Below are 22,540 nucleotides of genomic sequence, written 5' to 3' on the forward strand. Positions count from 1 at the left end.
CTTTGATAGTTTTCGGGGGGGGGGCACTGAAAGAACTCGCACTCACGATGAAGAATTCACAAATGCGCCATCAGAGTTGCTCGAATAGACACAATTCATTTTAGAGTTCGTAAAAAAGATAATTGCCATATTTGCACCGCTCAGATATTTAGAAGCATCAATTGGAACTCAAGGAAGACCTCCTAGAATCACGAGAAAGGGACAGGTCACGGTGATGTATTTTGGCAAATGCGATATTTCATGAAGATGAGGGAATCATGGGATGAGATTCATTTCGAATCATAGTTGTTTTCGCCTAATCTAAGTAGGTAGGCGTGATGACTTGGGAACTATAGGAGAGAAAAACGGCTTTGTAATGAGTGGAAAGCATGAACGAAAGAGGTAGTTCTTCTATGACATACAACGAAAAGCTTCATTCCAGAAGACCTCCAACAAGGTTTCTTGGATTAGTACCGTTGTAGACAACAGGCCATCCAAAGATCCTCGATCGAAAGCCTACCAATCCCCTCCATTCAGCATAAGTAGTCGTCATATATTGTGACCAACTCAATCGTCTGTGCAGATTAAACTCACATTTCAGTGAATCCACATGAGGAGCCCACAATTGCATCAAATCCGAGATTTCGAGTCGTTCATCCTCTGATGAATGGTACCAAAGATGATCCTTCCTTCCACCAGATTGAGTACATTTGAGCAAAAGTCCACCTGCTAATTTCATCGAGTTTCGAATCTTTCTTTGTCTCTTTGTTAGAGCGCCAAATTCAATTTCTTCTTCGAGACGTTTTATACCTTTTACCATGGTCATAATGCTCACTGCAGCGCGTATTACCGAAAAGATGTCATCGTCCATCCAATTCATCTTTTCTTGCTAGTGAAAAAAGGTGTTGTAGTCTATATAGATCAGCCGTGTTGAAGTATTTGTGCCCAGCTAATCCACTCCAATCTTTCAACAAATAGTGGAGTTGGAATTCAACATCCAATTCGGGGGTTGCATCAGATTTCTTGAAGTCTGTGGGTAGACTCCAAATTAGGGCTTCCAATGAAGTCTCGAGGATTTGTCTAGAAAATAGGGAATATAATCTATGACAGGTAAGTCCAAGGAGAACAGTTGAGCCTGGTGGTAGGCAATCTGTAATGAGGTTGATGATATCCAAGGGGAGTCAAGGGGAGATCTATCAGATGAAAGCTAGCTTCTGAAAGAGTTATTTCTTGCATCTATCATATTGGAAATGCTCACTTCGAGAGACAATTCGAGATATCTCCTTCTTTTTGTTCATGGTAGTGTTCCCTGTATTGTCCTCATTGTCGGCACTCTTATTTCCACATTTCTCTTCATGTTATTAATGTCCATTCGGAAAGTTTGGTGAATTGAATACAAGAGAGGGATATTTCAAATAGCCGTTATTGATCGATTAAATTTTAAGCTCTTAGGATTTGATCGAAAATGGTAATTCGAAATAGAGGAGAAGGATCGTTTGGTTTACTCTGACTCAGAATTGTGCTTATTGGCAGGCAGTGTTTGAAGATATAAGGGGTTACGAAACTGTACGCGATTATAAGCGAGAGGTATAATGAGAAAGATTTCTGTACAATCTGTATATGGTGATATCTGGAAGATAATATGGCATGTTCGATAGTCAGAAATTTATCCCAATATATATATATATATATTGTATGCCAAGGAGCGACCACTTTACAGGGCTTATAGTAAGAGTTGAGGCCCCGGTTTATCGCACACCACTCATTTTTCGATCTAATTTTTTAAAATTTAATAATAAATCAATTATATAATATAATCTTATAAAACTTGAATATTATTTTAATAAATAATAACTCATTCTTATATTTTAATTATATCTTTAATTTTGTAAGTTAATTTCTTAATATATAGTTTGAAATCTAAAGAATTCATCTTATTTCAAAAAGCTTGTAATTTATATTTTAATTTTTTTATAAAAGTAGGTATAAATAATAGCTTTTTTAATTCCCTTTTCATTTATTATTATACTTTTTTAATTAAATTAAGATTCGAAGAGAAGAGTAGTCAATCAAAGTTTTATATATTATACTCTAATCGAGCTTTATAAGTATATCTAAAATACATTTTAAAACCATCCTCTATAAATATATATTCAAATTTTAGCTGATCAAATAATAAAAATATAATAAATTCAAAAACTTATTATATATATACTTTGAAGATAATACCTTTATTACTTTTAAGTTTTTCTAAAAAGATCAATAGAGATTTATAATTCCAGTCAATTATACCTCATATCATTACTAATACTCTTTCTAATCAATATACTAATTTAATATAACCAATGCATTTCTTTTTATCAACTTATCTAATAATCTATATTCTACCCACTTTTCCTAATTCAAAAGTACTTTTATTTAACTATATAATTAATCTTCAATTTCTTCCTTTTAGTTTAATAATAATATTATTATTAGTTCTTTATTAATAATATTTATATATAAAATCTAGTCTCTTTTTTACTTATATTCTTGAGATACAGAATTTAGAATATATTATATATTTTCTATATCTATATTGATATAATTTCTTTTGAATTATATATATTAAAACTTTAATATTAAATATATTTTTAATTTATTTAAAAATTATTCTTTTTTTGCTTTAATTTTTAATAATTATTCTTATAATTCGATAAATCTTTTTAATAGTTATTATAAACTTTTAATAAATCTTTTCTTTTTAAATTATTTTAATTAAATTAGATTTAATTATATTTTTTATAATAAGTTATAATATATTTAAATTTGAAATAATCTATTCCTAGGATTTTTTATTAATTCTAATCTGAATAATTCTAGAATATTAAGGAATATATTAATTTTAATAAACTTTATGATTATTATTTTTGTGATTATATTCAATATCTATTTTGAATTTGAATTGAAAATAATGAATTTTAGAATAATAATTGAATTTTTGAAATAAGGTATGCGAAATTAGGTGGCTACCCTAATCTCGCTTAAATGTGCGATAAGCCGGGGCCTCAACTCTTACAACTACTGTTCCGGGATCATTCAAAACACTTCATGCTTTTATGAATTAGTAGTAAAGTGATTAATCCCTGATTTTATAGATTATAAGAGAATTAGATTAATTTACTAGTCCGAATAGAAAATTAAATCTGATTAATAACCAATAATAAATAGGTAATAAAATATATCCTTGTTAGATCTATTATCACGATCACATACTAGATTATATTACAGAGGTCAAATAACTAGAATAAGAAAGCTATAGAGGAAAGAGATCCTTAGGGGATCTCTTTTATTTATATAATAACAATCGTTCAGTTCAAGCTAGCCTTGAACTAACATAGATTAATATTCCTTCTTCTTATCCTAAACTAAGAGACTGAACTCTATTTAACAGGTGGAATTTTCTTTATTCATAAAGTTTTATATTCAAAATCATGATTGGTTATATATTATAATTAAGAATTATTCAAAACTTCAATTGATGAAATTAACATCTGACATTCTAGTATTCGAACAAAATTCAGTTTCTTAGAATTGCCCAAACGATTTGGTTCTAGAAGAGCTTGTAAAAATAAAAAGATTCCTCATGCATCGAAACTTAGTTATATCCTAGGCGGGAAGCTCTGGGCGATCTACCAACTGATGATCTTTACCTCAAAATAAGCTATGGACAACTTGAAGATATTTCATACGAGGGAAGATCCTGTAAGTCTTCTTCTCTACCCTTTCCATGGCTACTCGAATCCCATGAATGTTGTATGGTCTCCCATCCATAAGGCAACTTTGACATTTACACTCTACATCAATATCCAGCCATAATATAGAAGTTCAACTTGAAAATTGGCTTCCAATAGACTTGTCCATGCTGTTGATTTGTGAAGTGAGGTTGCTAAACAAAAGTTTTACGTCACTGAGCACTAGTAAAGTACGGCATTCTAATACTCTACGGCTCTTCTAGCGCAACTTTATACGGTTAAAATTTTAGTCTAAGGCTAGCTGTGTTGCGACGCTCATTTTCCTGTAAAGTGCATGCGAACACATCTCCATAGAAAAAAATTCACACCATTCATCCAAATCTCTACATCCACATCATTGATCAACCTGTAAAATTCACAATCTGAACCAACGAAAAACTCTAATTTATCAACACCCTCAAGTTTGAATTGGAACTTTCCATGATGCATCCGATAGAGAAAGATCAAAATTTGATACCGATGGCACTTCTCAGCTCCGCTGAACCTTCACTTGAAGATTATGCCAAGCTCAGTTCTGAGATATCTGGTAAGTCTCTTTCCTCAGTTTTCCAATCCTTATTAATCTATGCTAACTTATCTCTAGCTATCGACATATCTACGCAGCAGATTTCAAACCACGAAAAGAAGTCTATAGTCGATGTTTTACCTGCCGAACTCATTGCAAATGTCATGGGGCATCTTGGTCCAACATTTGGCGTAGTATTTGGCCTTACTTGTCATAAAGTATATGATGAGTGCAAGCGTCAGTACCCACACTCAGATGCCCTACTTTTGGAAAACCGTCTATGGGATAAAGACTCAAAAGAAGACATTCAGCACCCACTCTTCCGACCATCCGCCCGACTTCATGAACTACTTGGTGACTGGATGGGAAGTGGCGATATCCCAAAATACTTCTACTTTCGAGATCTAGCTCTCGGATCATCTGACCTCTTGATGTACTGCGCCATACCAGGATACTATGTTGGCAAGTTTCTGCTCTGTGATATTTATGGCGAAGAAGCCGATCCTTCAGGTCATGCTCTAAGACAGTTGCTTCTGGCATGGTGCGCCTACGTTCACATTCAGAGAGGATGGCTACAATTCCGTGGAGATGATGAGCCTCCAAACTATCCTTCTCCACTTAATATGGGTGGAAAAGCATGGATTGCTGAGATGGGTAGAATTGTGAATGTGTACAAGATTAGAGAACCAGAACATATATTCATATACATCGTCAGAGTAGCTATCAATGTAGCCAATAAGGAGTATGGACAGGTTTCATCAGTTATTGAAGCGAGAAGAAAGCAGTTGCGGCAACAGCAGAAAAGACTACGAGCAGATTAATGGCATATTAGTTAGGCTGGGACTCATATGACAGGCGAGGACGTATGAATATACCTAGGTACAGCAAGTATAATCATTAATTCAACCTAGTATTTTACCAAGACCGCAAATAATCTTATCCTGAGATCTACTACTTCATCCGAGAGTTCTTTAGGATTCAAGGACAAGGTCTCGTTGATGCATCCGTTTTGATGCAAAAACTTTCCTCCTAGATAGTCTAAATTCACCCAAATGCCATCCCACTCACAAAAGACTCCGCTCAAGAACATGTATCTCATTGATCCAAACATTAATCAAGATCATATCTCTTTAACTTGCACCACTGGAAGTTTGGTCTCCTGCATTCAAAGTAATTTTTATGAGAAATCCGCGCTACGGCTCTTATAATGTAACTGTGGTCACCCCATGAAGGTACAGAATAATCTAGTCTTAAATGAATAAGCTGAGGATACGGTAGTAGGTTCCCAGACATAACTTTCACAGTTGACTCGGGAATCATGTATACGATTGAGCCGTACACATAAATACATCTGCTCATAAAGGTTACCTCTGGACTCTATTGCTTTCCCTTTGATCTTCCTTCATACAAAATCATCTCAGCCATAAGAATCGGAACCCATCAAAACCACTCCAAGTGAAATCTTCGCAACAACATCTCGTACTTCAACGCTTTCGCATCGACTCAAATATAAGAAGTTTGCAATCTCACAACTCCGTGATCTGATTAAGTTCATCAGGGGTGCATGCACTGACGGGTCAACTTTCGAAACTTTCACAGATTCGTTCTTCAATCATCTGACATTAGAATCCATTTTCGATCGTTTTATTCCTTATAAACAATCGAGAGAATTCTTAAGATATAAATCTTGATATACTAAGAGATATTCACGAATCCATTCTTGCAGTTTGCCGTCAGTCTTCACACCAACTGGTGATTAAATCATGGGCGCGCGAATATCGAGCGAAAAGCGTTTTAGCTCGAAGTTTAGAAAGATCAAGAATGTACTCCATTCTTCGTCTAAATCACGAGCTACAAAACAATCGGGTGAGTGGATGAGCGTAAGTGATGGTCACTAACTAACAATATACGAATAGATTCAACACTGGAGAAGTTGCCCGTAGAGATTCTATTGAAAATCATGCGATCTCTCAATGTCTCAGACGTTTTCATTGCATTCACATGCCCTCGCATGTATGCAATGTTCAAAGACGTGTTTCCGCGACCAATCAGTTTATGTAACACCGGTGTTACCCCTCATATTGATCATCTTGATGCTCACAAGATCAAAAAAGTCCATTCAAAACTCATCAAGTACGCACCAATGCTGAGAATATATAAACCCAAAGACTATATATACAGAGTAGTGACGCGCGTATGTAAGCCTGCGAGATACGATATGGAACTGGGGCTCTTATTTCGTTACGAACACTATGGTCGGTTTCTTCGCCGACCATATTACGATGATGAAAAAAATTACAGAGATCTTAAGGATAATTATCTTAACTATGAGTTGTTTTCCCATTGCTGGGCCGAAATCATGGAGGGTGTATTCACGTATCCGTACCCACACAATAAGGGCCGAGCCATCTACGAGATGGAGATAAAACAAGAAATTCATCGGCTACTAGATTCGATGGATGATGCAACTCCTAAGCAGTATATCTTACGCGAGTTCTTCATGAAGGAGTTCCTAGCAATTGGTACATCTGTAGAGGTGAAAGACCTCGTTCTTGCCAATTTGTCTTTAATACATTTTAGTAAATGGAGAGAGATGTTGGATTTCTAATTTGGAATTGGTAATTTCAGACGGGGACAATGTAAAAGCCTATTAAAAGAACTTTTTAGTGTTTTATACTTCATTTACAGCATCGAGTCTGAGATTCATGGTGACATCGAGCAAGGAGAGGCTGGAACCCGAGTGTAGCAGGTGATCATGCAATCATTAGGATAGCAATCAAGGTAGTGCAAAAAGATTGACAAGTAGCCAGTTTGAAATTCTGAAGAAATCGTGACCCAGAAAATCACAAGATATTCTGATAATATGTAGTGATAAAAAAGTTTAATAGCAACAAATGTAACTCGGCCCAAACACTATTTTGGCCTTTTTAAGGGATGTGCCTCAGTGTTAAGGACATAATCATCTAAGCTAATCAAATTTGGATCAGCAAAGATAAGATAAAAGTATTTGAGCGTTTCAGCCATCCAGAACGATTCCATTCTATCGGCCTTGGGAGGATTCTCTGAAACGGTACAATCGTCAAGAGCAGCATGTGCAATGTCGGTGATTGTATGTTTGATAATGTTGTTGAACATTGTCCAAGCTTGTTCTCGCAACTTAGGATCCCCAGTAATACGATAAAGTATGAAAACGGACTCTATTGCCTCGGGCCTGTAAAAGTTAGCCACGTGATTAATATGAGAATATGAGGAGCCTTACCTAAGAATATAGCGACCGTCATCAAACTTGGTGACTCCTGCTACCAGTCGGTGCTGTTGTATCTTTTCATGTACAGTTTCGTTGCCTTCAGTGTCTTTATCTATACCTTCAAGCCACTTCTGCTCGTCCCAGGGGCAGTAGTCTTCGTTCGCACATGGAACTGTGTGCATCTTTTCAGGCATGATCCCAAGTGGCATATTTTCATAAGCCCAGAGACATCCATCCGTGAGCTTTCTTGCCAATTCTAGGTCCTGATCATTTTCGAATATCTTTGCACCAATGGCAACCATTCCTCCTGCAAAGCAGCCCAGATGTTGTGCCTCTCCATCAGTTTTGAGTTCCGTGACCAATGTCTTTCCATCACTGTCCACGTTACCGGGCAAGCGAACATCCTCACCATTCTTCGTCATCGGGCGGAAGAATATGTTGCGTTTCATTGCAATCAATGCAAACTCATACATCCTCCTATATTGCTGAGTAGTACCACCAAGTAGCAGATGTTGCTTTTGAACATTAGCATTGTGATTTTTCGAAGATGATGAAAACTTACCTTTGGCAAATATTCATACAACGAGTCAGCCATGCCACCAATAGTGAAACCTCCATATTCCACAAAGTTCTTGTCTTTTGCGTTCACAACCACCGGCCACATTCCAGGTAATTTGGAAATAGGTTGCTGGTCGTCGAAGATATTCATGATACGCTGCACAGCATCATAGTATCGGGGATCACCTGTAATCTGGCCAAGACGTGTGAACTCTAGAGTCAATGAACCAATCTCAGATTCTAGAACATTGTCCTCGGCTTCCTGCGCAGCACCAGTGGCAGCGACATGGTAATACCATCGAAGAATGGGTAAATGATTGGGCGTATCAAAAGATTTGTACAGCATCTCTCCCATTTCTGTCGCTTTCTGGAGTAAAACTGGATACTTTCCATCACTTAACTCATAAGCGGAGAGAAAACCACCCAAGTACCGAATAGTAGTTTCAAAGACGTTAATTTGCTCAAGAGCGCATGTACTGAAATCAATTTCTTGAATAGCCTCGACGGCTACTTTGAATTCCGAATACATGCCCATGATCCAAAGGGTATCTAGAAAAAGAATTATTATACTGACATAAAATCCTGGATGGTGTGTACTGACCGAGAGTATCGACCAAGCTCGCGGCCCATCCCCCGAAAGGATCCATTGATCCACCGGACATAGGCATTACCTCATCTTTCAACCATGCATGGCTAGTATAGCCATTCCACGCGTGTGTAAAATTGCCTTTGACGGCCTCAAGCCTAGCTTGCCGGATTGACTTTTCGGCTTGAGTTTCTTTACCAAAGCGATGTTGGATTCTCGGTATGGACGTTGCCGGGTTCGTTGGAAGAGGTATAAAATCGGTAACAGGAAAGCTATGTTTGACCTCGGACCATCTAAATTTGTTTCCTTTTCCATCTGAAGCCGACTGAACTATCAACTGAGTCCTGTCGTATGATTCTTGATAGCGTCTAAGGGCGGGTTTGTGGTAGATAAGAAGGAGAAGAAAAATCGCAACAATGAGGGTCAATACCTTCCATCTGAAGGCCATAACTGTTGGTGGAACTGCACTTCCGCAAAAGATTATTTTAATTTGGAATGGAATTGAAGAAACACAACGTTAGTAAAGAGTGAAATGTAAAGAACGTGTAGAATATTAAAAGCGCCAGTCTTCACCCAAATCTGGAAAAATAAAGTTACAGGTTAAATGAGGATTCTATTTTTCTATTTCAGGGGTGGGGTTTCATTCTCTACTCCGTAAGCGCCCTCAAAAATACCCTGCCCCTCCCCTCCCCCCTGGATCAAATGAAAGATATTAATTGGCCAATCGTTGAGTGCCTCGCGAATTAATTTCCAATTCATTCGTTATCCAATCAGCTATCATGGGCCAAGTGAGTGATACCGGATAACCGTATTCACTGACCATACATGTTGAGCTTCGAAATTTTACCAACATGTTGGTACCAGGAAAACGACCAGTATAGAGAAGCATGAGCAACAAGGACCTCTCAAGTGAGACATTCTTATCCTCAATTGAAATGGCTCTGACTATGGTGAATAGTTATGAGGATTACAAAAAGTTGCGAGATGGATACTCAAGTGGCATATTACTCACGCAGCTCTTTGATCCTCCGTACACAAGTTTTTGATCCCTATTGTTAGGATTTTTTGATGACGACGGATATTCATAGTTGAGATCAAGTCATCTATTACTTCTCGGCAGACGAACTGCAATGCGACGCTCCATCCTCAGTCTTCTTCTCGGCATCTTCGTTATCTATGCTCTTCCTATATATGCCCAAACATATGTCTCTTCCACCGTATGGATTGTGCCGGATGGTAACACTGCCGACCTTTCTAAGACATATACCGAGGGTATAACCCTTCAGGTTACTTGGAACCCAGCTCCAGAGGGTTATCAATTTCAAACTCTATCCAATCTGTGGGTTACGACCTGGGATTATCAGATAACACAATTCAGCCAGCTGCTCACAGGTAAGAACAGCCGTAGTAACTTCCCAAACTCAATGCACAATCTGTTCGTCTTACTGATTCATTGTCCCGCAATTTTCCAGAGAATATAAATACCAATAGAAGTGGCACGTATGACTGGACCATCGCAATACCGACGAGCGTTTTGAGTAAAGATGCAAAATATGTCCTCCGATTCAAGAATCTCAATTCAGTATATAATTCAAGCTCCCAAGAAATATCAAGTACCGGATTCTTAGTCATTAATGGAGCCTCTTCATCCTCCTCATCAACTTCGACAGCATCTGCTACTCCAATACGCTCGACCCAGACATCTTCGTCGGCATCTAGCACAGCTACCACCAGCGCTTCGGTGACACCATCAATAATCTCGACTACATCAGCGACACCCGCACCCATATCCATCGCTGAAAACAGTGGTTTGAGCGGAGGGGCAAAAGCCGGTATTGCCGTGGGTGCTGTGGTTGTAGCTTTCTCGGTTGCTGGGCTGGCATTTCTTTTTTTCAGGCGGAAACGCCATGCTAAACGTTCCTCTACGGAGCCTCCAACGGAGCCTCCATCTTACTATGATCCGCCAAAGCAACCCTTCATTGGAAACACGAGTCATGTGATAGCTGAGATTGGTGGCCGTGAGAGAGCTGAATTGCCGGGCATCTAGGACTGTTTGTCGGAGACTCAGGGGAAGATGACTTTTTCTTGCTGGGTGGCTTATACAGGGTGTCCAATAATCCGAACTGCAGTCCAAAATAAAGATTATCAAATCCCCCAAAATCAACTAAAACATTCAAACTAGTCAAGATATCGAACTTGATTGGAATATTGGACCATTTTCAAGCTTTTAATCGCTTTTAGGTATTCGAAACCTAATGTTGCTGGGCTGCAATCCGGACTATCGGACACCCCGGGATTATGTGCTCAATCAATCGGATTCAACTCCTTTTTACAAGATAATGGAAGCGGTAAAACATGGAATCATGTTTACTCAGAATGATTGGCAGGCGTCCTCTTACTTGCCTGGCTAGAGCAAACTTAATTATGTAAATGAAATTTTTAATGAAAGACATGACCATCTTCTATTCTCGTATGAGATCTTACAGTAGATTCTTGCACACTGGTGATGATTTTTATTATCATAAAATTCCCAGCATAGGAAGCAATACTGAATCCACAAGCAGATAATTTTTATTGAATTCACGGATAAGATGTAATATTTTGAATCAGTTCCGAAAAGTCGATGTTTCAAAGATGTAAAAGAAACAAGTCGTATGTAGCTGCGAAGAAAGCAATGTAGGGACCATAGTGCATGAATGTTAGTGATAAGTCAGATTCTTTTTGGTTGGGAGACAACAGGTGTGTTCCGAAAATCAACAGAGAGAGTAATCGTGTGCTCTCAGAACACCTAAAAGCAGTACAGGTGAAGTATAAAAAAAGTCCAATAATTCTTCGCATTTGTCAAAATCTGATTCATGCGCATTGATAAAGTTGATTTGCTGCCGGTACCATCGTGGTAAGTTCCTGAGATGATAATACATCGATGCTAAATATTGACACACAGTTCGATGCTGAACTCATATTAGATCAACAGTCGATTTCGATTTAGAAAGAACGACTAGCATTCACATCGTTGTAGGTCTCTGAACTACACACTTCCGGCAACCCGAAGAAAATAGATGGAATGCTGTTTTCAAACCGGCAGCAAATGGGAAGGTTAATTTTAGAGTTGTTATTCGGTTAGTCGTTCGCATTTTCAGTCCTGTCCCTCTCTGTAGAGCAGATCCAATCATCGGAGTGTCAACCAGGAGGCACTTCAGACTGTCACCCCTCTGGAATAGGAATTCCGTTGAGATTTCGCGCTCTTCAGCGATGATTCAGCGAAGACTATCTGACATGTAGGGCATATACGCAAACTGCCTGAGCTGTAGCATTCGGGAAACAAATTTGGGCAGCAGCGGGTCGGTGAGATTCTCAGCGGAAATTGAGATTAATTTTGAGTTCCGTGAGTAGCTTTTGCGTCTGTAATAGACAAAAATGCGCAAATGCGATATATCAACACCTGCCTATTCAGTTTCAGTTGTCATATTGATGGCAGCGTATGCTGCAAGCTTTTGCAAAGGCCATACCATTGCCCATTGCCATTTTTCAGGGAGAATGGATTGTATGCCAAACACCTCTCTTTCCGTAATCCCTCTCATCCACCAGAAATTGTCGGCAGCCTTGCAAAGTGCAAAAAAGTGAGCCAAAATAACAAGTGCACGGTTGTTGTTCTCATTCAATTGCTAAACAAATGCTTTAAGTGCGACTGTCGAAAAGGCATAAATGACACGGCGAAGTTCATAAAGATCCTCCCCACCTTCAATACCAAATAGAATGCATCCACAATAATTTAATGCAAAAGTAAAAGCAGCCTGGCTTTCTTCATCAATAATCTCACCCGGCGCCCTCCGATTTAGAAGCTCTGAGAATGGTTCGTGATATATTTTGCTACGAACATCTTCCATTAACGTCTTCATGTCTGGTTTGGCAGATATAAGAGCTTCTAGTTGACTATTTGGATCTAGCATGGGCATTGTTTGCGAAAACAGAACAAAATTTCCACGGAGAAGAGCGAATACCTGAGTTGGAACTGTGTAATGGCCAATATTATTGTTTTGCAGGAGGATGAACGCGGGCAACCCAATCAGAATTGTAGAGAGGCACACAGCTTCAACATTATCCTTATTGATATTTTGATGACTTGACGATGCTCACGAACAGCTGCATTGAAATACATCCGATGAACATCTGCCATATCTTCAGCCGCTGGATTGATCTTAGTGAGATGGAGAGCTGCAATTGATATGATCATATTCAAGAGAACTGGATGATCAAAAGCTAGAGTCGGAGCACCTTTAGTCCAAACATCACGAACACCTTCATCGTGAATGGACAGGAATCCTTTTCGGGCGGTCTCGGTACAAAAGTGGTGAAGCAGGCGCATTTCAAGCAATCGACGTTCTTTTGATTCACGGGCCACTGTAATATCGAGTTCTTTGGAAGGATCAAGGTCATAAGGCGGATTGGAAGGGGACCTTGTATCTGTCGGTCGTTTTTGAGCTGGCTCAGGATAGTGACATGATATTTCTCGGCGGACGCACGCATCACATGCCGGGCGTGCTTCGTTGCACTTCGGATTTGATCAGCAACCTATTTAACGTCTGTTGCAAGTAAATCATTGATTCGATTTTACCTTCACCTTCCGTGCTTTACATGCCATGCACCCTTGTCGAGACTTTCTATGGGCTCTAAGGCCTCTTGATACTGGGGTTGCCATTGTTATCCTCGAATATTGCCATGTTACATGAAATTGCTACTGTTGAAATCTGATGACTCAGCCGTCAGACTAGCACGTGGTTGGTAACCCTCACATCATGATTAAAACAGATAGTGGACCAACACGTGATCTGTTTATCAATGAGCCAAACTGCGGTCAGTTCTTTCAACAGACCTCATTTGTTTTCTTTTCATTTTCGATCCAAACGGAATAGTCCATAGCAGTCTCAAGGCTCGCAGGACTCTTGCTAAAGTATGTTCCTGCTATGCTGTTTCGTCACCGAAAGACTCTTTTCGCTTCTCCATGCTGCGCCGTACAAATTTGATCAGACACAGAAATATGTTGCCTGTATTATCTTCTAGCCAGCCCGAGATTACAGAGTGATCTCAGTAGAATAGTTGCTTAGATCGTCCCTTATACTTCGGAGGTGATCGCTCTGGGCATCTTGTTTTCAATCCGAATGTGATGACAGCACGTTGAACGCAATTACGACAAGGCGTTAGCGTTAATGTATACTTGTGGCGAGAAAATATCAATTACACGTGGTCAGGTATTTGGTGAAGATAGCTTTTATTATGTCGATGAGATTTGTCTTTCTTCTGGGAACATGATTTTCAACGCAGAATCTAACCTCCTCACTGTTGAGAACTCCCGCAGGTTCCAGTTATTGCTCCAAAATAGTACTATTCTAGCTGCCTTGGTAACTCCTACTATTTTGAAGTTCTTGATTGTGCAAGCTTTGCATCTGACTCTTGGTTAAGTGACTGAAAGCTGTGGTTTGTCGAGTTGTTTTGTATCGCTCTGTTAAGACGATCAATTTTGGAAGCGCACTTGGCATAAGTGGGAGAATGAGAGAGGCATAAACTAGATTGCCTTCTTTGCTGTTTATCAAGAAGCTAGATGTTCTCGGTGGTATGCGAAATATACCTCCGAAAGGCAGTATCGAAAGGTTATGATATGAGACAAATTTTGAGCTACCGTTTGTCTCTTGGGCGACATTAAGCCAGTGCAGAATAATTTTAGAGACTTTGAACCCCTTACGACCAAGATCTTAACTCAATATGCGGAGAGAAGAGGGACGGGAGAATGACAGTCAAGAGTTTCCCAATTTTTCGAATCCCGGAACGAAAATCATAGCGATAGTCTGCCATCATCGATTGAGCCACAAATTCGAGAATGAAATCTAATTTTAATCTTCACGCCTGTAGTGGTATTAGCTTAGTTTTCATTCGCATAGTAATCTCTAAATTTATATGGCTAAATTCCGTGGGCTATGATTGGGTTGTAAATGCAACGGTAAGCCAACAAAAGGTCACCAACTGTAAGCAAAGTCTATCATGCAGGTCAGCGGCTCAGTTGCCAGGGTATTCAATGTCCTCAGAGTGTTTTTCCAAATGGGGCTTCGTTTGCAGTAACCTGTAAGAACTAGTTGTTCATAAGTTTCACGACTCATTTCCTACAAGTCTCAAAGCATCCATCATACCATTAGCGTAAAACAGAAGTTAACTTGTTCTTGTTCCTGTGGTAGCTATTCAATCTATTCAAGATTTTTAATTCACCTTCGAAAATTTATTCGACCATGGAGGCAATCAAGACTCTCGCAAAAGAAATACGAAATGCTGCAGCTACTGCGGGTGAAGCTGGCCGCAAAGAGCTGTTGAATTCACTGAGAGATCTGCAATATTCTATCGAGAAGCCAGAAGATACAATGCAGAGAGTCATCCATCTAGTAAGATATGAGCTCTCCAACATTTGTGCAAAAGCCACTTTCTGAAACTGTTGGTTGCGCTTCTCTAGCACCTCGTCATTGCTATCACTAGAACCGCCGTTGATCTTAAACTTTTCAATATTCTTGGTGATTTAGATGGCCCTCTATGCCTACAAGACTTGGCCACCAGAACTGGTGCTGACCCAGCGCTTCTCAGTTAGTTGTATAAATAGAGCGCTAGATAGAGCTACAAAAAAATGGTTATCATGTGTTAATATTCTTATAGGGAGAATACTCCGCATGCTGTCATCGTTAGGGATGATCAAAGAAACAGGAGAGGATCGATTTGCTTCGAGCCAAACCAGCAAAAATCTCTCCATCGCTGAAATACAAGCCGGTCTCTACCACAAGTATGAGGAATTGCTTCCATCAATTTTTACCATACTTTCTGACATTATATCCACCGCTGCAGTTACGATGTCCTCGGTCCCGCCTACCAGGTTCTTCCAGACTTTCTCGCTTCTACAAAGTACCAAACTCCCACAGAGACACATAAAGCGGCGTTCCAGAAAGCTTGGAATACAGATTCGCCTTTATGGTCATGGTTCCAATCGCGGCCCAAGGAAACAGCACAATTTAATCGCTTTATGATCGCACAGCGATCCAGCACACCCAACGCCTTTAACTTCTTCCCGATCGAAGAGGAATGCAAAAACTGGCCTGCGGAGAAACCACTCTTTGTCGATATAGGAGGAGCCTCGGGTCAACAATGTATTGAGTTCCGAAAAAGATTCCCTGATATCAAAGGTCGCGTTATATTCCAGGATCTACCCGGAGAAATCGAGCATGCCGTCTCCCAAGATCTACCCGATGGAGTCGAGGCCATGGTCCATGATTTCTACACTCCGCAGGTCATAAAAGGTGTGTAATAAACACGCACAGTCCAGAAAACAACTAACACATACATCTAGGTGCGAAATTCTATTATCTGCGTGCTATCCTCCACGACCATCTCGACGATAAAGCGATCCTCATTCTGAAGAATATCATGCAAGTCATGGAAAAGGATTCCTTGATCTTACTCGATGAAATTGTGTTGCCAAATTATAATGTGGACTGGTTTGCTACTCAAACAGATTTGACTATGCTGGCAGCGTTCGGCTCGATGGAGCGAACGGAAGCGCAGTGGAAAAGTCTTTTAGATGGTGTGGGATTGAAAGTAAGAAGAATTGTTACTTATACGCATGCTTTCAGTCTAAGCATTATTGCTGCAAGTCTTTGATTGGATGGGACATATTTGATGTTAAAATTTGAAAATCAAATAGAATAGGAATGTTTCATGTATCCACGTCTCTACTAGGATCCCAATTGATCATTTTGATATACAATAGCATTTTTAACATTCTAATCTTTAATTCTTGCCTGATATTGATATTCCAATCTTGATCATGTTTAAGTTGCATAAATCCATTTGTATTTCAGTCTTACTCAAATCATTCAAATCATTCAAATCATTAATAAAATTTGGAATACCCAGAATACCATCTATGCCTCTCCAAATAGCTCTCTAAATCAACGAGGCTATCTTGTTGGAACATGTAAGTGCTTACCTACAATCAGCTAAGCAAACCAACAAAACTGCCCAGGTGATACCCGTGGAGACCCCACAGCATTCTCGATTTATGTACTTTGTCTGTGAGCAGCATATAGCCCGGGAAAAGCCATAAACAGAGGTAAGATTCCACAGACCTTTGGATAATAAGTAATGTTGCCAAATATCTTACCTAGTTCCAAATGCTTCCAACTGTTACTTGGTTACCGTTCGCTCTCGGATACATAAATATAATCCCAAGCCCCATGATAGCGTTCCCAGATTCTGCATTCAGTCCAGAGAAAACAAATTCATCATGAGTCTTCCAAAAACAATGCAAGCTATCTACGCCTCCCGGCCTTCAACAACAGCACAGCTCTAAATTACTTTCAAATCTTTGTCTGTCCCAACTATTCCCTCGGGTTCCAACACGGCTTTGATTCGCGTCCACGCAGCAGGAATCAACTCTTCCGACGTTGCTAACGCAATTCTTGATCGATTCGGTGGAAAGAAACCAATAGTTCCAGGTCGCGATTTCGCTGGTACAGTCATCCAAGCCCCATCTGACCCCCAACTTGAGGGCACTGAGGTGTACGGAAGTTCTGGTCGAGAATTGAGTCTCTCCATTGATGAAACTCATACCGAATATATCGCAGTACCTGTAGAAGGCTTGACTCTCAAGCCCAAATGTCTCAGTTGCACTCAGGCATCGGCTGTGGGTGTCCCATACTCGACTGCTTATCTAATGCTGGAGAAAGCTGCTGCACGTTCTGGAGATGTGGTCCTGATTTTTGGCGCCAGAGGAGCGGTCGGAAAGGCTGCAATAGAACTTGCGAATGCTAAAGGGCTCAAGACCATCACTGCATCTAGGGTAGATAGTGCTGATGTGAATGTTGCATCGGATGAGAACTTGAAGAACGTGTTGGAGTTGAACAATGGACGAGGGCCTACTATTATTCTTGACTGTGCAGGATCTCCTGTTTTGATGGAGAAGGGACTTGCCATTCTGGAAAATTCCGGACGATATGTTTTCGTATCCGGCATGAGAGGCGGTGGGCCAGAAGTCAAAATCAATGTCATGAAGATGCTAGCGATGGATCAAAGCTTGCATGGAGTCAATAGCTGGAGCCTCACCTTAGCTGAGACAAAGGACCTCATGGCTAGGTTAGGAAGAATGTTTGAAGATGGAGAAATCAAGGGCCCCGATGAAGAGTGTTTGACCAAAATCAAAGTTACAGATGCGGTTGGAGCATATCAGGAGGTTGCAAAATTTGATGGAAAGAAATTCGTGATTGCCATGGACGATCAGTAATCTGGGCTGGCTTTTATGGTTGATTGGGGATATGATTCTCTCCGCAATTTCTGACTACCCAGACAGTAATAATTATAGTTTTTGACTGCACACTCAGAGTCCACAAACCTTCAAAATCTCTTCTTCAATCTCGAAACAATATTGTCAGTACACGTGATCAAAGCACGTGCTGACGCGTTTCGTGTTGTCTAGAACTTTGTAGAAACTCGCCTCGTCTCTTGCTAACCTCATCCTTATCAGCGCCGTCATAGTCATCTTCTGATATACTTTCAGCGCTTTTAATAGATCTTAATATCAGTCCCAGCAATGATCTTTGCGGGTGAAAGGAAAATCTCTTGCTTAACTTATTTGAATGACATCCCAGAGCAAGCTTGCGTGCTGAAATGACTTTACTCGAGGTTTTGTTCTTGGATTAGGAAGAAGCCTACGACGAGCCATGCAGATTACCTCCATTACATCCAATGTGCAGAAAGAAAACTTTAACTGAGGATTCTTTCGACTGTCTCGGTATTTCATGTCCAACGAGGAAGAATGTTACCCGTTACGCAAAGCTTTTTAGTACATCATATTTGACGACGATATTCTCGCCTTGCTTTTTTTCGTATCCGTTCTGTCATCCCACTCTCATACAGTTCAAGTGCCGAAAGAATGGTTTTAATCAGAGACTTGAAAGTTGGAACCAATCCTGCAGAGCACTGCAAAGCAGCACAAAGATTCAATCGGAGTTATGAATTGAACGTTGTTGATTGGTGCCAGGAAACGATGAATCGTAGGGAATAATCGATCTTTAGACATGGTGGATCTCAGATTTCCATATCCTGCGTAGAGCTCTTATGATTGGCTGAAAAGCTGACTAATATCACATGCTTACCCATTCATGACATCAACCCTGATTATCACGTCCACTTATTCACCAATTTGGACGGAGCACACGCTCCTTCCCAATGTCCCAGCCAAAATGGGACAATGGAGACATGGTTGTTTTTCAAATATTCCAGCATTGTATTCGCTGTTTCGTGAGCATTATAGAGAGAAGAGAACAAAAGATTTTGCGGAGAACGTGTCCCACAATGCTCTTATCGCCGCAAAGCTGCGTCATCCCATGATGTAATATGCTTGACTAGAATACGGGATTTTACCCAAAATCCCATTGTCTATTTATTTGTCCATCTCTCTTCCTTTTCTTCGTCTTCAACCCTTATTTGGATGTTCAATTCACGATAATTCAACTTTTACCATAATAATGCAATCCGTTATTGGAGCAACAGTACAGAAAGCAGGAGCAGCAGTATCTTCCGCCATGTCCGACAAGAAGACGGCAGATATGCTGCCTGAGATGAGAGAACCAAATACAAAGGAGCCTCTTACCAGTGACTTTGGCGTCAAACACGGTAATCATGACAATTGGCTATCTGCGTCAACTGGCGATCGTCAAGGTCCCTTATTGTTAGAAGACAACTTTGGTAGAGAGAAAATTATGAAGTTCGATCATGAGCGTATACCAGAGAGAGTTGTTCATGCACGTGGAGCTGGAGCTTTTGGTACCTTCAAACTCTACGAGAGCGCCGATGTATGTTTCTCAATGTTCCACTTGACGCCAAACAATGAAAGCTAATCCCAGGCATAGGATGTTACAAACGCTGGAGTTCTCACGGATACTTCGCGCACCACACCTGTTTTCATTCGCTTTTCGACAGTCTTAGGCTCTCGTGGCAGTGCCGATACTGTTAGAGATGTGCGAGGTTTTGCCGTGAAGTTCTATACCGAAGAGGGCAACTGGGATGTTGTTGGAAACGACATTCCCGTTTTCTTCATTCAAGACGCCATTAAGTTTCCCGATGTCATCCATGCCGGAAGTGAGTGCTGTTCTCTCAAACATACATTCATGGTTGCTAACCTTGCATAGAGCCTGAGCCGGACAATGAGATCCCTCAAGCACAGTCTGCACACAATAACTTTTGGGATTTCCAATTCTTACACACAGAGGCAACCCATATGTTCATGTGGGCCATGTCAGATCGAGGCATTCCAAGATCTTACCGTATGATGCAAGGTTTCGGAGTGAACACATATACTTTAATAAACGCCGAAGGCAAACGATCATTCGTTAAATTTCATTTCACTCCAACTCTAGGTGTTCATTCACTGGTTTGGGATGAAGCATTAAAGATTGCTGGCCAAGACCCCGATTTCCATCGCAAAGATCTTTGGACTGCTATTGAAAGTGGATGTTATCCCAAATGGAAGTTTGGTATTCAAGTCTGTGACGAAAGTCGCCAAGATGAATTCGACTTCGATATCCTAGACGCCACAAAGGTTTGGCCTGAAGACATTCTCCCAGTCCGATACATCGGTGAATTAGAGCTCAACAAGAATGTCGATGAATATTTCACACAAACTGAACAAGTTGCTTTTTGCACTGCTCATCTTGTTCCTGGCATCGGTTTCAGTGACGATCCACTACTTCAAGGCCGCAACTTCTCTTACTTCGACACTCAACTCTCAAGACTTGGTGTTAACTGGCAAGAACTTCCTGTCAACCGACCGGTATGCCCTGTTATGAACAACCACCGAGATGGTCAAATGCGACACCGAATCACAAAAGGCAAGATCAACTACTGGCCCAACAGAGAAAGTGTCGTTCCTCCATCCAAGCAATCAGAGGGTGCCTATTATGAATATCCCGACAAGGTTGTAGCAATGAAACAACGACTCAACTCCACAAAGTTCAAGGAACATTTCTCCCAAGCTCAGCTGTTCTGGAACTCAATGTCTGAAGTTGAAAAATCACACATCATCAATGCTCTAGGGTTTGAACTTGATCATTGTGACGACCCCGTTGTGTATGAGCGCATGGTTGAGCGACTGACTGATATCGACCTCGGCCTCGCACAAGCTGTAGCTGAGAAAGCTGGTGCCCCTACACCCACTCAAGCCGGACGCCCAAATCATGGCAAGAAGGCCAAGGGTCTATCACAATTCGATTTCACTCCCGAAGCTCTGGGCTTACCAGCTACCATTGCTTCTCGTATGGTCGCAATCATCATTGCAGATGGGTTCAACTTCCTCGAATACGAAGCAGTGAAGGGAGCATTGACTGCAGCCGGCGCTCTTCCATTCACCATCGGTCCCAAGAGACAACCAATCAAGAGTTCCGGTGGCAAGAGCGTAAGCGCAGATCATCATTTCGAAGGTATGAGAAGTACCATGTTCGACTCGATCTATATTCCTGGTGGCGAACATGTCTCTACCTTACTGAAACAAGGACGAGTGATTCACTGGGTTCGCGAGGCCTTCGGTCACTGCAAAGCCATCGGAGCTACTGGCGAGGGAGTTAATCTCGTACAAGTTGCATGTGCAGTGGATGGTATGACTTTCAGCACCTCCAGTGAAGTAGTCGACTCGTATGGTGTTGTGACTGCGCAAGGATTGAGCAAAACCGAGGAAGGATTGAATATGGTGAAGGGAGCTAAGAATTTCTTGGATGCGTATACGTATAATATCTCGCAACACAGGAACTTCCAAAGAGAGTTGGATGGATTGACTAGTATGGTTGCTTTTTAAGTTGGCTATCTGTTGGTGAATAATCAGCAAAAGGCTTTGGATGGGGTAGCTGCTGCATGCTATATTGGGCTATGGATGTTCGATATTTCCAAAACTTTTGCAAGGATACCTTTATGTTTGTTAGTCGTGGTAATGGTAATAGTTAATGATATCTTTTTCCATGAACTTACATGCTCAGTTATTTTGTTCAAATCTCGCATAGAGAGATGAAATCTGCTCTGCTGATGTAAAAATTAGAATGTCTTTTCCCAGTAAAGGAGTTCATATTCTGTCAAACATAAGCAACAAAACCTCACTGCCATGTTTCTTCCTTTGCCGACAACAAAAAAATCTCTCTCTCTCTTCACTTCTCAACCGAGATGGTTTTATTCACTTCCTTCGCACCATGCATGACCCTGCGGAGAAAATGCCAGTTTGCTGCAGCCACATTCACCTACAAGCGAGATGATTGGAGAGTTGAACTTCAGCATATGATGATGGATTTAGTACGGCCATTATGTATGGGTAGGGAAGTGAATCCCAAAGCAAAATTTGCGGCGGGAACTACCTACCGAGGCTGGCTGGAGCGGTTCAAATTGATGGCTTGGGAGAATTTGTTAAGAGAAGAGGAGAGGGTATGATGTATGTCTGCTGATTATTGAGGAGGAACAACTTGTGGTTTAGTATGTATGATGTAAAGCCCGCTACCGCGGGTTTCCGTTTCGTTGATCTCTTGACCTCCTGGGCCCGGTCAATTTCAGTTGATAGAAGTGGAACGGGGACACTACCTAGTAGTGGAATCAGACTCAGATAATGAGCTTCACTGAGATAGTGGGAGCACGCAACATGAACAAATATTTCAAGTTCCTGTGCGCTTTTCTTCCATGGAGGGCCACAAAAATAGAATTCCAACTCAACTCCAACTCCAAATATCATCTTCTTCATACCAGCTGCGGTACACGTACATAAGTATGACATTCACCTCTGCGCCCAAAGAAGATTTGAAGGCAAGCGCAAA

At 40.7% G+C, this 22,540-nt stretch overlaps 8 protein-coding genes across 8 annotated transcripts; 5 read left to right on the forward strand and 3 right to left on the reverse strand.

The window, feature by feature from the left end:
* Positions 1 to 412: 412 nt before the first annotated feature.
* Positions 413 to 859, reverse strand: EAE97_010545 (uncharacterized protein; the record flags this gene model as incomplete). The annotated part of the gene is made up of 1 exon (XM_038881060.1): positions 413 to 859. One exon carries the CDS (start codon positions 857 to 859, stop codon positions 413 to 415), a length of 447 nt encoding a protein of 148 aa, XP_038728178.1.
* Positions 860 to 4,196: 3,337 nt separating this feature from the next.
* EAE97_010546 (uncharacterized protein) lies at positions 4,197 to 5,099 on the forward strand (the record flags this gene model as incomplete). The annotated part of the gene is made up of 2 exons (XM_038881061.1): positions 4,197 to 4,299; positions 4,357 to 5,099. The coding sequence occupies 2 exons, from the start codon at positions 4,197 to 4,199 to the stop codon at positions 5,097 to 5,099; spliced, it is 846 nt and encodes a 281-aa protein (XP_038728179.1).
* A 942-nt stretch (positions 5,100 to 6,041) lies between these two features.
* Positions 6,042 to 6,886, forward strand: EAE97_010547 (uncharacterized protein; the record flags this gene model as incomplete). The annotated part of the gene is made up of 2 exons (XM_038881062.1): positions 6,042 to 6,144; positions 6,195 to 6,886. 2 exons carry the CDS (start codon positions 6,042 to 6,044, stop codon positions 6,884 to 6,886), a joined length of 795 nt encoding a protein of 264 aa, XP_038728180.1.
* Positions 6,728 to 9,250, reverse strand: EAE97_010548 (uncharacterized protein). Its single transcript, XM_038881063.1, has 4 exons — positions 8,685 to 9,250; positions 8,088 to 8,632; positions 7,538 to 8,040; positions 6,728 to 7,489 (listed from the first exon to the last, which is right to left on the reverse strand). Exons 1-4 carry the CDS (start codon positions 9,115 to 9,117, stop codon positions 7,192 to 7,194), a joined length of 1,779 nt encoding a protein of 592 aa, XP_038728181.1. The 5' UTR covers positions 9,118 to 9,250; the 3' UTR covers positions 6,728 to 7,191.
* Positions 9,251 to 9,799: 549 nt separating this feature from the next.
* Positions 9,800 to 10,716, forward strand: EAE97_010549 (uncharacterized protein; the record flags this gene model as incomplete). Its single annotated transcript, XM_038881064.1, has 2 exons — positions 9,800 to 10,061; positions 10,142 to 10,716. 2 exons carry the CDS (start codon positions 9,800 to 9,802, stop codon positions 10,714 to 10,716), a joined length of 837 nt encoding a protein of 278 aa, XP_038728182.1.
* Positions 10,717 to 12,334: 1,618 nt separating this feature from the next.
* Positions 12,335 to 13,368, reverse strand: EAE97_010550 (uncharacterized protein; the record flags this gene model as incomplete). Its single annotated transcript, XM_038881065.1, has 3 exons — positions 12,335 to 12,681; positions 12,807 to 13,221; positions 13,285 to 13,368. The coding sequence occupies 3 exons, from the start codon at positions 13,366 to 13,368 to the stop codon at positions 12,335 to 12,337; spliced, it is 846 nt and encodes a 281-aa protein (XP_038728183.1).
* Positions 13,369 to 14,821: 1,453 nt separating this feature from the next.
* Positions 14,822 to 17,979, forward strand: EAE97_010551 (uncharacterized protein; the record flags this gene model as incomplete). The annotated part of the gene is made up of 7 exons (XM_038881066.1): positions 14,822 to 15,097; positions 15,166 to 15,292; positions 15,363 to 15,486; positions 15,549 to 15,997; positions 16,048 to 16,295; positions 16,614 to 16,674; positions 17,123 to 17,979. The coding sequence occupies exons 1-7, from the start codon at positions 14,948 to 14,950 to the stop codon at positions 17,977 to 17,979; spliced, it is 2,016 nt and encodes a 671-aa protein (XP_038728184.1). The 5' UTR covers positions 14,822 to 14,947.
* A 1,243-nt stretch (positions 17,980 to 19,222) lies between these two features.
* EAE97_010552 (uncharacterized protein) lies at positions 19,223 to 21,543 on the forward strand (the record flags this gene model as incomplete). Its single annotated transcript, XM_038881067.1, has 3 exons — positions 19,223 to 19,549; positions 19,607 to 19,835; positions 19,886 to 21,543. The coding sequence occupies 3 exons, from the start codon at positions 19,223 to 19,225 to the stop codon at positions 21,541 to 21,543; spliced, it is 2,214 nt and encodes a 737-aa protein (XP_038728185.1).
* Positions 21,544 to 22,540: the final 997 nt, after the last annotated feature.

This window comes from Botrytis byssoidea, assembly GCF_014898295.1.
Source record: "Botrytis byssoidea strain MUCL 94 chromosome Unknown BBYS_028, whole genome shotgun sequence".
Classification (NCBI taxonomy): Eukaryota; Fungi; Ascomycota; class Leotiomycetes; order Helotiales; family Sclerotiniaceae; genus Botrytis; species Botrytis byssoidea.